The sequence below is a fragment of the Lutjanus erythropterus genome, chromosome 19 (assembly GCF_056507025.1).
Source record: "Lutjanus erythropterus isolate fLutEry1 chromosome 19, fLutEry1.hap2, whole genome shotgun sequence".
NCBI lineage: Eukaryota > Metazoa > Chordata > Actinopteri > Lutjaniformes > Lutjanidae > Lutjanus > Lutjanus erythropterus.
This window is the reverse complement of record NC_139335.1, coordinates 30,803,629-30,819,351: the sequence shown is the minus strand read 5'-3', so window position 1 is coordinate 30,819,351 and position 15,723 is coordinate 30,803,629. Positions and strand designations below refer to the sequence as shown.

Below are 15,723 nucleotides of genomic sequence, written 5' to 3'. Positions count from 1 at the left end.
TAATAACTTCTCTTTTATGTACTGTAGTGCCACCAAAATCACTGCAGCCATCAACTGGCTGCTGCTGATCATACTACAACACTTGGTTTGATATTTTAAAAAAAAATCATAATTTTATGGAATTTTTATTAATAATTAAATTTAATAACTTCTCTTTTATGCACTGTAGTGTCACCAAAATCACTGCAGCCATCAACTGGATGCTGCTGATCATACTACAACTCTTGGTTTGATATTTTCTTAAAAAAATCATAATTTTATGGAGGTTTTATTAATAATAAAATTTAATAACCTCTCTTTTATGTACTGTAGTGCCACCAAAATCACTGCAGCCATCAACTGGATGCTGCTGATCATACTACAACTCTTGGTTTGATATAAAATATTTTTTCGTAAGTGAAAAAGATGATGTCATTGCTGCCTCAAGGACACTCTGTTTAAACCAATCACACAAGGATACAAAAGTGTGATGAAGCCACTAGCCAATCAGGAACACCTTTCAATTAAGCTCTACCTCAGATCTTTTCAGTCTGCATAACCTGCATATCACCATGAAGGAGAAGATTATGATTATTTTTTATTATTATTATGATTTTTTTTTTTAAAAATATCAAACCAAGAGTTGTAGTATGATCAGCAGCAGCCAGTTGATGGCTGCAGTGATTTTAGTGGCACTACAGTACATAAAAGAGAAGTTATTACATTTTATTATTAATAAAATTTCTTAAAATTATGAAAAAATGTTTTTAATATCAAACCAAGAGTTGTAGTATGATCAGCAGCAGCCAGTTGACGGCTGCAGTGATTTTAGTGGCACTACAGTACATAAAAGAGAAGTTATTACATTTTATTATTAATAAAATTTCTTAAAATTATGAAAAAATGTTTTTAATATCAAACCAAGAGTTGTAGTATGATCAGCAGCAGCCAGTTGATGGCTGCAGTGATTTTGGTGACACTACAGTGCATAAAAGAGAAGTTATTAAATTTTATTATTAATACAAATTCCATAAAATTATGATTTTTAAAAAAAATATCAAACCAAGTGTTGTAGTATGATAAGCAGGGGCCAGTTGATGGCTGCAGTGATTTTGGTGGCACTACAGTGCATAAAAGAGAAGTTATTACATTTTATTATTAATAAAATTTCTTAAAATTCTGAAAAAATGTTTTTAATATCAAACCAAGAGTTGTAGTATGATCAGCAGCATCCAGTTGATGGCCGCAGTGATTTTGGTGGCACTACAGTGCATAAAAGAGAAGTTATTACATTTTATTATTAATAAAACCTCCATTAAATTATGATTTTTTTTAAAAAAATATCAAACCAAGAGTTGTAGTATGATCAGCAGCAGCCAGTTGATGGCTGCAGTGATTTTGGTGACACTACAGTACATAAAAGAGAAGTTATTACATTTTATTATTAATAAAATTTCTTAAAATTCTGAAAAAATGTTTTTAATATCAAACCAAGAGTTGTAGTATGATCAGCAGCATCCAGTTGATGGCTGCAGTGATTTTGGTGACACTACAGTGCATAAAAGAGAAGTTATTAAATTTTATTATTAATAAAACCTCCATAAAATTATGCTTTTTTAAAAAAATATCAAACCAAGTGTTGTAGTATGACCAGCAGCAGCCAGTTGATGGCTGCAGTGATTTTGGTGACACTACATTGTCTAAGAGTGAAGTTATTGAATATCTGTGTAGTGTTTCTCTTCGCTGCTGTAGCGGTTTTGCAATTTGCAGACGGTCCCTATCCACTCGTCTCACAGCTGGCTGCTCATAGACACCAATGTTATTTCTGCAGCTTGAAAGACAGCTACTTTTGATAAAACTGGGCTTGTAGCACATTGTTTACCTTACAACGATGGGAAAGAGGCCTCGTTTATGTTTTGACAACGTATCACTAATGAGTTATTGATGCCGGAAGTCTGAATCTGTGAATATCTTTCCAACTTTACCGAGCTGTGAAAGCTATGGAGACAGCTGGAAGCCTCGGCTTCATGTGTAAATAGTTTGCTTTACACGAACGCCTGCAAAAAGTAATACGATACATGCACTGTAGCTACATGTCATGCATACACCTTGAAATTCGGTTATATTTTATAATTTATTATTGTCATCATCTTTATTATGCAGTTCCAGGCTGAACACCCACCTGAGCCAGACTGAGGTGCAGCTTCAACCCATGCACAAAATTACGCACAGGTGATCCATCCACAATCAGGCTCTGACAGAAGTAAACATACCGTTTTCTCCCTGGTTTGGGCTGGTCTCGTGGTCAGATTTAAGGTCTTGTTCATTTTGCATGTTATAGATCATAATTGCTCAGTCCTTGTTTTTCTGGAGTTTTTCTCCCAATAAACACAGAGACAGAAACACTCCAGCTGCTCCAGCTGTCATGCTGACTGATCTGTTAAAGACGATCTGACAGCTGTGATCCCGTCCTCTGCGCACTTTGCAGGTCTGTTGAATTTACTAGGCTTTATAATTGTGATAATAATTCCTGATTCCTTATCAGTGAGAATAATTTTACACACACGTGCGCTCACGCTGTTTAAGGGTGCTTTGGGGTTGTGGAGAAGTGTGTGCGCGCACCTCAGCCAAGCGCGAGACACACACATTACATTTTATTGCTGATAGAAAATATGTTCAAAGGACAGTTTACTAAACCACAATCCTGTGTGTGGAAAAGACTTAACATTAATGAAGGAGTCAAAGGGTCCCAATCTTGCAAGTATCTAATCCACAAATCCCCACAGCAACACTGTTGGGCCTTTCATGCCAACAAGAGTGGTGCAGCGAGGTGTGAACAAAAGTGTGACACCAAAATATTCAGACACTCCAAAGGTCAGGGTGGATTTTGGCAGCCCCCCTATGAACCCCAGTCCAACCTTAAACCCTGGAGATGGACATTGTGCCATAGGGTTTGCACACAGGCTACCATTCAGTGTAAAACAGAAGAAGACGCAGATATTCTGATACCATTTTTTCCTTCCCAATACCTGAACTTTACATATTGCCAGATACAGTTTTTAAAATATGCCAAATTGTCATATAGTGGGAATGATCATCTTACAATGCATTTTTTTTTAATTTAACTGAAAAAAAAAACTATTAAAATCATGATGTGTAACATTTGTTGGGGTCTATACCAGACAAACATGTTTTCTTACATCTGGAGATCAAGATTTGTAAGCCAGGACATCTCTGCAACACCACAGTTTTTCATTAAAATGCTGTCTTGTCACAAAGCTTTCATTTAACAAAAATTTACAGTGTTCTGCAATTAATTGTGTGTTCCTTATATATATTTATATATGTGTGTAGGTTTTATGGGGGTCAGTGCAGTGAAGTGGCCCTTTAAGACAGAAGCAGTAAAGTAATGGCACAAAAATAAAAAGAATGACCTACAGAAACACATCAAACGTATGCAGTGGAAAAGTAAGAAAAAAGTAGGAAATGTCAAGACAGTGAATACACAGCACAGAAATGTGAAGAACAAGTCATTATACCACACTGTCTGGCCTGTAAATATCCCTTTTTTAATTAAAAGATTTTTGAATTGACAAATATCACAAAGCAAATGTGCTGAGATTGTTCTCCAGTTACTTAAACGCACATCAGTAGATCTGTAATCATGCACATGGGTTTACTGGCAGTTGTATTCCACAGAGGAGGATGTGTTGGGCCGTCCAACTTCGGATGCCTCAGGGACTGACAACCTGTGGTGTCTCAGTGCTGCACAATAAAAGCACAAACATGTTAGAACTGATCCTATGCAGCAACAGATTATTGTAGCAATATGTTTGTGTTGCACCTGGGGACAGACAATCATTTTATTTAGTGTCCACTTTCAGTGTTATCAGCATGAAAACGCCTCTTTGAAACATAAAAATATGCTTGCTGTCAAGTTATTACATGATTGATTCGTGTTTGTATTGAAGATAGTTTGACACATGGGTTGCACTCTATTTTACAGTACACTAATAAGATGTAACAAGCTGTACTCTGTATCAAATTAGATAAAGACTTATTAAAAAAAAAATAGAAATATTACGTTATGCTTTATTAGACAGTATTAGACCCTTTATGAGACCCTTTTTACACTTCCTTAGAGGCTAAGGGACACATTACAACAGAACTGTACGGTAAACTAAAGTGTATTATTCCCCACTGTTAGACCCGTATTAGATTTTATTAGAGGGTAATTTGGGACACATTACAACAGAACTGTATGGTAAACTAAACTGTATTATTCCTCACTGTACAGTAAACTAAACTGTATTATTCCTCACTGTTAGACCCTCAATAGACCTTGTAAGAGGGTAAATTGGGGCAACAGAACTGTACTGTAAAGTAAATTGTATTGTTCCCCACTGTTAGAATCTTATTAGACTATATGAGAGACTGATTTGGGACACACTACAATAGAAGTGTATGGTAAACTAAACTGTATTATTTATCACTGTTAGAGCCTCAACAGACCTTATAAGAAGGTAAGATGGGACACATTACAACAGAACTGTACTGTAAACTGCAGTGAAATCACATATATGTTACTTACCCATTTCAAAAACAGTTTGTGAACTAGTTCTACCAAGCAAAAGTAGACTTATTGTTATACTGTAGATATATAATGTAATGTGAAGACATGTCTCAAGTAGCAGATATGTGATTCAGTTTAGTTTACAGTGCAGTTCTGTTGTAATGTGTCCCTGATCACCCTCTAATAAAGTCTAATGAGGGTCTAAAAAGGGTCTAATGCTGTTGTTTCCAGTCTTTGTCTAATTTAATACAAAATACAGCTTTTGATGTTTTATTTGTGCACTCATAAGTAAAGTGTGACCAACACATGTACCTTGAATTCCCAGATCACCATGGCTCCATCCAGACCCACACTGCTGTACTTCTCCACCTTGGCTTTCTCCCCAGACACAACACACAGCTGCCTGCAGGACACAACACAACACATGCACACAAGGCTTACAAAAAGCCCCGCTGAGCATTCTCAACTACCCCAGACGCTCCAGCGCTGAACTGGGTAACAACTATTAAAACAAGAGTAAGATAGCTCATAAAGCTTGTTGTAGTTTGGCTGCAGAGACGAACAGATGTTCACATGAGACCACAGACGCTAAGAATTCAAACACAGCCGGAGCACAGTCTCATGTTAGTGTGCAGGCTTGACAAGTAACAGATTACATGTAATGGGATTATGTAATCTGGATACAAAAAAGGTAACTGTATTCCTTTAAAGTTGCAGAAGAAAAGACCTACTGTAATCAGATTACAGTTATATTCAGTAAAGATTATTAATAATTAATAGAGATTATTAGCAGGATTGCAATTTTAAAATAAAGAACAATATGACACGTTGCGCACACACACTTTTCATGACCTCTACTGAGAAAATGCTTCACTCAATCAATAAATTATGCACAAGAAAGGAAGGAAGGAACAGCTGGACAAACTAATAAAGCTATCAACCAACTTAAAACACTTAGAGCTGCAACAGTTAATCTCTTATTAATGGAATATTAAATTAATTAGCATCTATTTTGATAATTGATTAATTGTTTGGAGTCATTTCTTATTAAAAAAGCCCAAATTCTCTGATTTCAACTTCTTAAATGTGAATATTTTCTGGTTTCTTTACTCCTCTCTGACAGCAAACTCAGTATTTTTGAGTTGTGGACAAAACAAGACATTTGAAGACGATATCTTGGACTGTGATCAACACTTTTCACCTTTTTCTGACATTTCATGAACCAAATAACTAATCAATTAACTGAAAAAAGAAAAGAGCGATTAATTGATGATGAAATAATTGTTAGTTCCAGCTCTAAAACATTATATTAGGCTAAACAGTTTCACCATATTTTATACTGAGGTAATACAGATTGACTGACTACATTTTTTATTCTCGTACATCTCAATTAATATCAATGTTATCAACACAAAATTATCTCAAATTCTATCAACTTGAAATTATAAGGCAGCCCAGACACTAACTTTTTAAATTCAGAACAAATGTTTTTACAGTGTTGAAAGATTAAAAGAACTGAGGGGAGATGATGATGAGAGCAGACATGAACCGGCAGCTTTGCGCGTTAACTTGTAGTCCAAAGTGTTCCTTACGTGATGCTGTTCTGATGGAGGGTGTCCAGCTCGTTGCTGTCTTCCTCGGTGGCCTTCTTGTCCAGGTTGCGGAAGTGCTGCATGGCTGACATGCTGCCTTTTGAGGTCTGCTTGGGGATGTCCAGCTTCTTCACAAACTCCAGAGCACCTGGGCCCTTATAGGTGTACTGGTAGGGGCAACAGTCATGACCCTGACGGAAAAGACATCCAGGAAATAAGAAGTGATTATGTCGCTGTCCACGTCCAGAGAGCTGCACTGTAATTTAAAAAAGAGCAAGAGATACAGGACCTCATTGCAGAAGTCTGACACATGAAATAATCGCCATTAAAGTGTTTATTTGACCTTTTGACACCCCAAAATATATATAATTAGCATATATGATATCTTTTGTATCATATTTCATATGTCAGGCATTCATGATTGTTTTTATTTTAGAAACAATAACAAGTAAATTGAAAAATTGGTACATTTCACTTGATTTGGTTCTTTTTTTTTTTCCCAAACAGGAACCTTTTTATTTTGCAGTTTGGTCTGTAAAAACAGCTCGGTCAAGGTAAATCTGAACTGGTCAATGTAACATACAGTTATGATGTCCCAGATAATGTTTTAGTGAAAATTAAGTGCTCACTTTCTCATAACTGTTTGCAACACACAAGTAATTATAATGACAGCAGGTGCCATATGTAAAAACATGTATAAATATCTCAATTTCCACTGTAAATTTATCTTAACAGTTCATTTCATTCTTAAATGTATTTATTTTAGAGTGATTGTGGTGGAATAATGCAGACTGCATCATGAAAATCAGTAGAATAATGATTCACAAATACCTTACCTTATGTACAGGCTGAATCATCTTTGATACATTTTCAACATGATTTTATTAGGTTAGTTTGATTTTATTTTACATTTAATGACCAGGCAACCAATTGATTTGTCGAGAAAATAATGTGACAATAAAAAGCATTGCTCGCTGTAGCCCTAAAAGACAGTGATCATGAGAAGATGAGTTTTATTTTCAACTGTTGCAGCCTGCTTACGCCTTATAAATCTTAATGATATTTAGCATTTTAATATAAATTTGATCATTTTTGGAATCCGTGATAGCTGCCTAATGCTTTGCCCTTTGCTGATCTTTTTGAGTCGCCTGTCTCAAGTCTATGTCAAGTCTCAGGTCATGAATGCCAAGACATTTAAGTTGAGTCTTCGATCGTTTTTAGTCGAGTAGGTCTCAAGTCCTCACACACACGGACACACACACACACACACACACACACACATACACACACACACACAGGAGAAGGGAATTACCGCAGCAACAATCTCAGTGGGGTTGACATAGAGGACGCTCAGCAGCGGCAGACGCTTGGTGGTCAGCTGTGTTACCCTGGATGGACAGAGGTTAGAGAGGTGGAGGTGATCAGAGGCGGGAGGTAACTAAGTACAAGTACTTGTAACTAAGTACAAGTACTTAACTAAGTACAAGTACTTAGTTACTGTACTTATGTAGAGTTTCCAGATATCTGATGTCTTTTACTTTATTGTTCTGACAACGTTATACTTTTACGCCCTACATTTGAACACAAACCCAGAGGAAAATTTTGTTTCTCACAATCGTCTTTTCTTATTATTATGTGAAATAAATGAGATTCTTGTTTTGAGCTTACTTGTTTCTTCTTAACCCCACAAAAAAAAAAAAAAGAAAAGCAGATCTTTTGTTGAGCTCATAGGTGTCTCAGACCGTATGGAGCAATAAGACTTTGACCACTGAGACAAATTTAAGATCCCATTAAAGATAACAGAGTCTTCTTTCAGATCTCACTGTTATCTCAAGAGCTGATTATTTAAGACAAATGTAAGATCAGCATAGTGAGACAAAAAAAAAGAACATTTCAAAATCTTTAATTGGGCTCAGACTAGTCTCAGGCTGAAACGAGACAAAGGCTGTTCCCCAGGAACCAAATTTAAGAAGTATGAGAAAATGATCCAAGTCTCATATTGGTCTTAAATTGAGCTCATTTACGTCTAGGAGACACAGGCTAGACAAAGACAAGATCTTATTTTGAACTCTTTCTTTTTGTCTGGGAATATCTGTACTTTCTACTCCTTACATTTTCAAATGTCTCATTACTTTAGTTTTAATAATGTTTTTTAGAGGAATTTTATTGATTATTTTTATTTTGTATCATTTGTGTTACCTTCACAACATCAGGACTGATTTCAAGCTAAATGGAACAATAACACATGGAAAAGATGATTTCTTGGTGTATCCATCAGTGCATCTACATATGACAGTTAGCTCTGCACAGAAACAGTCAGTACAAACTTTCATACTCTGAGTACATTTCAGAGCCTGCACTTTGTCACTTATTTTCTTAAGTAAATAAGATGAATGAATGCTACCACCAGAGGTCATATAATATCAGCAGACACATCCAAAGAAATACCAGAATTCATAGGAAATGAGTGTTTAAATGAGTGAAAAACAAAGACAGAAAGAAACAGAGGCCCAAATGAAAAACTTAAAAATAGTTAAAGCATTGGAGTCACAAAGGCCTGATAAAGAAGAAAGATATGTAGGAGAAGAAGAAGAAGTAGGTCGGCAGCAGTACTCACTCCTTCCCCTGGGCGGCGTCCACCACAGTGATGCTGCTGTTGTGGGCCACCCAGGCCAGCTGGTCTCCGTTGGGGGAGAAGGAGACGCTGTGCACCCAGCCTCCGCACTCTTTATGGTCCAACAGCACCTCCCCAAAAGGCATTTTGGACCCCCAGGAAGTGGGTCCAGGCTTCTCCTCGATGTCCTTGATGTAGGCAGAGAAAACCCTGAGATGCACAGCATGGAGCTCTGTTAGAGTCTGGGTTGTTTGAGATGCAGCGGGGATGATGTATTATTTTTAACATCCAGTAAAGGAGAATAGTAGCAGAAAAATGGCAAAGAAATAATTAAATATACAGATGTAAGGATCACAGATATATAAATATTCTATATATCTTTTACATTTCACCCATTTGCACCCAGGTGAGAATAGTCACTTGGCATCTATCTGAATATTTACACACACTTTCAATTGTAGTTCAGTTAGATTAAGAGAACAAAACTATTTGATAAGGTTTAAGAAAAGATTGTGACTTGTCACTGCCGTGCAGGTGTTAACAGCCATTTGGGTTATTTACACCTCAGGTGCAATTAACATTGTTGGGCACTGACATGTGGGTGCAAATAGCATCTGCCAAATATAATTAAAAGTATAAGATTCAATATCAATTATGACAACTTCAAATGACTGTTAATGTTGCTCTTTGTAAATTACAACTTTATATGGTGATAATCCATCAGTGTTGTGTTTACAGCTTGTTTCAAAGGAATTAAAGGAATTAAAACAGATTTTCAATGCATAATTGTCATGCCCAAAAGAATTCTCTGCAAAAATATTATCACAATATCTACAGAAAATCTGGACAAAAAGAATTTAACAGTCAAATTCATTTTTAACTTTTATCAGAGGTGTGAAGTAACTAATAGTACAAATACTTTGTTACTGTTCTTAAGTGGATTTTTCAGGCATCTGTACTTTGCTTGAGTACTTTCTACTCCTTACATTTTCAAAACAGGCTTGTGACTTTAGTTTTAATGCATTTGAGAGAAATTATTGAGACAAAGGACGTTTTGAGGACATGTATGAGAGACAGAAGTGTGTGTGTTCATGGTGATGATGTCAGCCAGTGTAACACTGCGGCTCTGACTGATGTGTTTTTAATAATTTTTGGACAACAGTGGAGCTCTATGGTGCAGAGAACAACAATATATCAAGCTGTGATACACAATCCTTGTCAGTTGATACACTGTTTGTTTGGCTCTACTCATGGGATTTGTTGACTTTAATAAAAAAATATAGAATATAATATAGAATATTACAACCTTCTCCTTTAAGATTATTATTATTATGTTATACCACTCAAACCCCAGGAGTCCGTCTTCTCCATTCTAATAAAGAAAGGTGTCGCTGTTTATTAAACTTGTTTGTATCTGATTCAGACATTTTCTACAAATGAAGGAGTGTAAGACACACTCTAAAAGTTGGAATAAAAACATCATGATGGTATATGTGTTTAGTATTGATCAGAGGTGGTAAAAATATACATTCTTTACTTGAGTAGAAGTACAGGTACTTGTGTAAAAGAAGCAGAACTGATTCACCTTCTTTACTCAGGTAAAATTTAAAAGTACAGGGTCTAAAATGTGCTCAAAGTATAAAAGTATAAGGTGGCAGTCTTTTATGCTGTTTTTCATCCTGTTACATCTCCTTGTCTTCTGACATATTTTTCATCTCGTTACATTCTTTTTGTCTTGTAATGTCTTTTTCAGCTTTCACGTTGTTTTTCGTCTTGTAGCATCCTCTTTTTCTTTAACATCTTTAGTCTGAATGAATCCCCTCAAATGCATTAAAGCAGGATTTCTCAAACCTTTGACACCACGTTCCACCTTAGAAAATATTGGCCTCTCCAAGTACCACCTCAGTGTTTTCTGTCATTTGGTGCGAGCAGGTCCAGTGAACACTTCACTGGCGCTTCCTAAGTAGCCACTAGCTCCTGTGCTGAGTTCACTGTCGTCCACTTCAACACGGCTGCTCAAATTATTGTCCTCCTGAGCTGCACTCCTCCCATTTGGAGCCACGATTGCAGTGTTTCTGAAGCATTCATTTTCATTCTCTTGATTTTACCTCTGCTAGCTAGTAACTAATGGATGGATGACGTATAGGTACGCTACATGCATAATCATGACTTCAGAACAGGCTGATATTGAAACATTTCTGTACTCTGATATTGTAAGCATTTTCATTAGAATTTTTATAGTATTCTGATAGAATGATAGAATTTTATTTCATTAAAAAAAAAATGGCATTCCTTTGCATACCACTAGAGGGAGCTTGCGTACCACCACTGCATTAAAACTAAAGTAACAAGCCTGTTAGAAATATAAGAAGTAGAAAGCAGAGATGTTTGTCTTTGAATGTAGGAATGTAAAATTAAAAGTTGTCAGAAAAATAAATACTCAAGTAAAGTGCGGATACTTGAAAAACCTCCTTAGGTACAGTAAAAGTATTTGTACTTAGTTACTTCCCACCTCTGGTATTAATTGTAACTTATTTTGCTACTTCAGTTTCTGGTCTGTTTTTCTATATAATAATGTCTTGTAAGGCTGGGCTGGGCACATTATTTCTGCATGAAGCAAAAATAAAAAATCAGTCAATCAAATATTTATCCATATGCTGTCCTGGAAATTCACATGTGAACTGTTTTAGTTGTTTAACTAGAGTGCAGTCTGGTTCTCTGGCTATATATCTGAAGGACTTTTCGTCCTTCATATCACATATTTATGAGCGGTCTCACCTGCAGTGGAGGTCTGCAGATCCAGCTGCCAGCAGGATGTTGTTGGGATGCCAGTCCAGACTCAGGACTGTGGAGCGAACAGACTTCTTGATGTGTTTACTGAGCCACCTGAAAGGGAGGCAGAACACGGTACAAACCTGTATGTTCTTACCAAAACATCATGTGTATCAGGTAAGATGTAAGAGACATACTGTGTCTAGATCATTGACATGTACAGAAATGGAAAACAGCAGCTCCCTGAGAGTGAAGACAAAACATCTGGATGGCCTCTGGTGGCTGGATGCAGTATAGACCATTAGACTGTTACTTTTTTCATTTGTGAAAACATTTTTTTGGGGGGGTCAGAATTAAGTGTTTGTTGTTGTAATACTCATTTTGGCCACACGAGGCTGAGGTGCATCATTACACCATGTTCTAAACAGGACTATAATATTTTCCTCCAGGTGACTGTCATGCACTAAAGGGATAGTTCACCCCAAAATGAAAATTCAGTCATTATCTACTCACCCTCATGCCATTTGAAGGTCAAGTTTAGTTTTTTAGTCCACAAAACACTGCTGGAGTTTCACAGGAAAACAGCATTGCAGAATCTCCCAAACAATGGAAGTGAATGGTGACCAATTGACCAATTTTCAAATGTAAAGAAACAAAACAAAGAAAAAAAATCCAAGTCTCCTAAAGCAAAGTTGACTTAAAAAAACAGAATTTATGACATGTTTCAGCTGCTTTCCTGTGAAACTCCAGCGGCCTTCAGTCGGCATGATTGTGAGTGTATTACGACAGAATTTTCAATTTTTGGGTGAACTATCCCTTTAAGGAAAATAGAAAGATGATCCTGATAAAACGTTCTTTTTCACCTCTTCTTCTGCTATCACAGAAGAAAAAAACAACTTATATCAGACTGTTTTGGTTTTTTTTTTCTTGCCTTGCCTCTCATGGCTTCCGTTCATATCAGTCTAAGTCTTTTGCACAAAAATGGAATCACTCTGATTTAATCCTGCATTCTTTACCAGTCGTTCTCCTTCTCAAAGTAGCAGACAGAGATGATGCGAGCTCCGCTGCCCAGGGCAAACTTGTTCTCCAGTGGCGACCACTTCACACAGGTGGCTGCACGGTTGATGCGCACCAGGACCAAGGTGGGCTTCCACACGCCATCTTTCAGGGTCCACACGTAGGCGTTGCGGTCAGAGGCACACGTCACGATGCGGTTGGACTCTGGGGCCCAGTCGATGCCTGTCCACAAAATTATGAAGCTCTGTTCAAGTGTCAAATGTGGGCCGGGGGCCGGACACGGCCCCCTTAAAGGTTTTATGTGATCCTAGTACATTGAGACACTGCCAGGACAGCTGTGGAGGAGTCAGCATTCCCAGGCTATATAACAGTATTGCTTTAAATGACTACATTTCCCATCAACACTGACTGGACATCCACCTGAAAAGCACTAAACTTTTAAGTTAAAAGGAAAAATGAACTTTATACTAACAAAAATGCTGTACACATTAGATTTAGTATCTAATAGAGGACATTTTTCAAGACATCATTTTTCTTTGTTTTGTAAATATTGGAATATCATGGATTTTGTTTTATTGTGGTTTTATCATACATTGAGGTTTTGCTATTATTACACCCCTCAACAACAGTGTAACATTATGTTGTGTGATATTATTTTCTTACGTAAATGAAGTGTCACATTTCTCAGTAGGATGATCAGATAATAGAAGTTACTGTACCTGTAATTCGTCCACTGTGCTCAGTCAGCTCATGGATCTTGACCCACTCTTTACCTTTTTTCTCATAGATGATCGCCACATTATTGTTTGGACTCACCGCGATCTCTGGATAGAAACGTGTACACACAAATTTAGAATATTGATATAACAACACAGAAGTTGGAAATATGGTCATCAAGTCATCAAATTCAGAAAGGTTCTTCATTTGAAGAGTACTATGAGTCACAAAGTCAAGAAACTGTTGAGTCCTAAACAAGTCATAATGTGCTCTTCACCAAACGCAAAGCTATTTTAACAGAGCCTTGATTTACTGTCCTTTGTGCAACTTCAAATGTTGAACAAAGTTGGAGATTGTTACGTCTGTGTCTGAAATTTTGGACTTAAATATTTTACATGCTGCAATTTATTTTTTGCTGCCTACACTAGGTTTTGAATGCAGCAAAAGAATGTTTGTTATGATTTTTTTTTCCAACTGGGGCTCAGTAAAGTAACCTTAGGAGAAGTCCATGCAATGGGTCGTGTGTGTGATCAACGGAGCTGAAGATTGTCTGAAGCTAACCTAACATACCACTGGACCCACCAGGCTAATAGTTTTTATATAAACCCAATATATACCCTATACAGACTACAGAGTCCTTCCTCCTCTGTACCCACAGGTAGGGGCTTCAAGTCATCAACAACTGCCAGGCTAAAAACAAAGCTTACCTACCGGCAGTGCAGGGCAGTAACTAAACTACAAAATAAATGTAAGTTGTCACAGTTAATGAGAAAAAAATATGTAATTAAATTACAGTTACTAATAAAAATGATGGTGATTACAAAGGGGTTCCATCCACATATTCTTTTTGGGTTGCCTGGCAGAGATTTACACTGAGTGACCTCTTCTAGGTCTTCATGGTTCTCTCAAAGCAACTTGATTGGATGCTGTTGGATTGGTTCAAACTAAGTCAATCTAGGGGAATTAAGTTTCAACTTGCAGAGTGTTAACATTTGTTGATTCAGGAAATTAACTGATTGGTGGATTCACACTTTTTTTTTCAACATCTTTGGACTGGAGGGGAAGATATGAAGTATTTTCATGCCAAGTCATGAGTCACTGTCGTTGAAGTCCAAGTTGAGCAGCAAGTCTTTTTGTCAAGTCAAGTCTAACGTCATCAAATTTGAGTCCAAGTCAAATGACACAAGTCCACACCTCTGATATGAGGCTGCCAGCAGCAGTGATCCTGGGGGCGGTCCTGCCTGAACTATAAGTCCTGTCATGTTCAGCAATAACTGTAATGTCCAGTGCAAACACAACAGTAGACGTCCTGCAGCTGAAGTGCAGTCAGACGCTCTTTGGGTTCATTTCCTGTATTGATAATCAGATTCCCTGCGGTTCTCCAGGCAACATTAATGCAATTAGAGGAAGGAGAAAATGTATCTGCATTCTGCATTACAAGCGTGCTCCCTCCCTGTATTGAACCCACGTTATGGAGAAAGAACACAGGAATGAGGTGCATTTACTATAGGTGTCCATGCGTATGTGTTACTACTTTATAAGGAAATGCAGCCAGGTTGGTATGTTTGCTGTTGCACCTACGAGTCCTGTCTTTGTTCCAGGCGTGGCAGGAGAGTGGCTCCAGGCCAAAACTGTAGAGCGACATGTCTGAGCAGAGGCAGGGGAGGCTGCTGGAATGTAGCTGCTGTCACGGCTGCTGTGCAGATGTGCTGCTGGGAGGACACATTGAGACACTTTGAAGACAAACATGGTTTTTAAAGACAAAAGCACAGTTAGTTTGTAGCATTTAGGCTGAGAAAAGATGTGTACAATGAATTATGAAGGTGTAGGTATTATAAAACCCTTTATTAAGTCACCCTAACACCAGATTGGAGTTGGATACTTCCAAAAAAAATCCACTTCATGGCCAGACATACAGTATGCATGTATGAGTTCACTGTCTGCAACATTCAAGGGCAGCTAGGTGTTCAATGATTGTGAAATTAGATTACACCTTTATCAGGTGTGGTGCACACTAACTGTGCAAACATGCTTTAAGTGTTACGTCTGTATTTTCCTCTGCCCTCTAACACTAACCTCATCCTGACTAGAGGGAACAACCAGTGAAGTTCTGAATACAGAAATGTCACTTTGATACAGTTTTACATTCAGAAAATAAGATAAGAATAAGAATAAGATCATGCCCAAGAAAATACTACCTTAGATGTATTTGATTTTACACAAACATACAAAATGTTAAATGTTACAAGATCAGTTTTACCGGTGATGGAAAACTGGACAAGCTGATTAGATGTGATAAAAACAATGGTCATGACTTACCTTTGCTGTACAGAGGTGGTCGGGCTGAGTTTGTGGTGGGGGTGAGGGGGGGCTGTGTCCTATCCGTGGACTCTGGGCAGTCGACACGAATAGAGCTCTGTGCAGTGTGACGGGGTGGAGGAAGTGACTGTGATTTTACT

General features: G+C 37.4%; 1 protein-coding gene across 2 annotated transcripts; it reads right to left on the bottom strand.

Moving 5' to 3' along the window:
• Nucleotides 1-3,525: 3,525 nt before the first annotated feature.
• Nucleotides 3,526-15,723, bottom strand: LOC146310100 (actin-related protein 2/3 complex subunit 1A-A). 2 transcript variants are annotated; one of them, XM_084744670.1, is made up of 10 exons: nucleotides 15,584-15,723; nucleotides 14,846-14,973; nucleotides 13,267-13,371; nucleotides 12,547-12,769; nucleotides 11,537-11,644; nucleotides 8,762-8,968; nucleotides 7,457-7,532; nucleotides 6,145-6,335; nucleotides 4,865-4,955; nucleotides 3,526-3,744 (listed from the first exon to the last, which is right to left on the bottom strand). In XM_084744670.1, exons 2-10 carry the CDS (start codon nucleotides 14,907-14,909, stop codon nucleotides 3,739-3,741), a joined length of 1,071 nt encoding a protein of 356 aa, XP_084600796.1. In that variant the 5' UTR covers nucleotides 14,910-14,973; nucleotides 15,584-15,723; the 3' UTR covers nucleotides 3,526-3,738. The 2 variants fall into 2 exon arrangements, with proteins under 2 accessions (XP_084600796.1, XP_084600795.1); XM_084744669.1 differs by having other exon boundaries at nucleotides 14,846-14,976; nucleotides 15,584-15,722.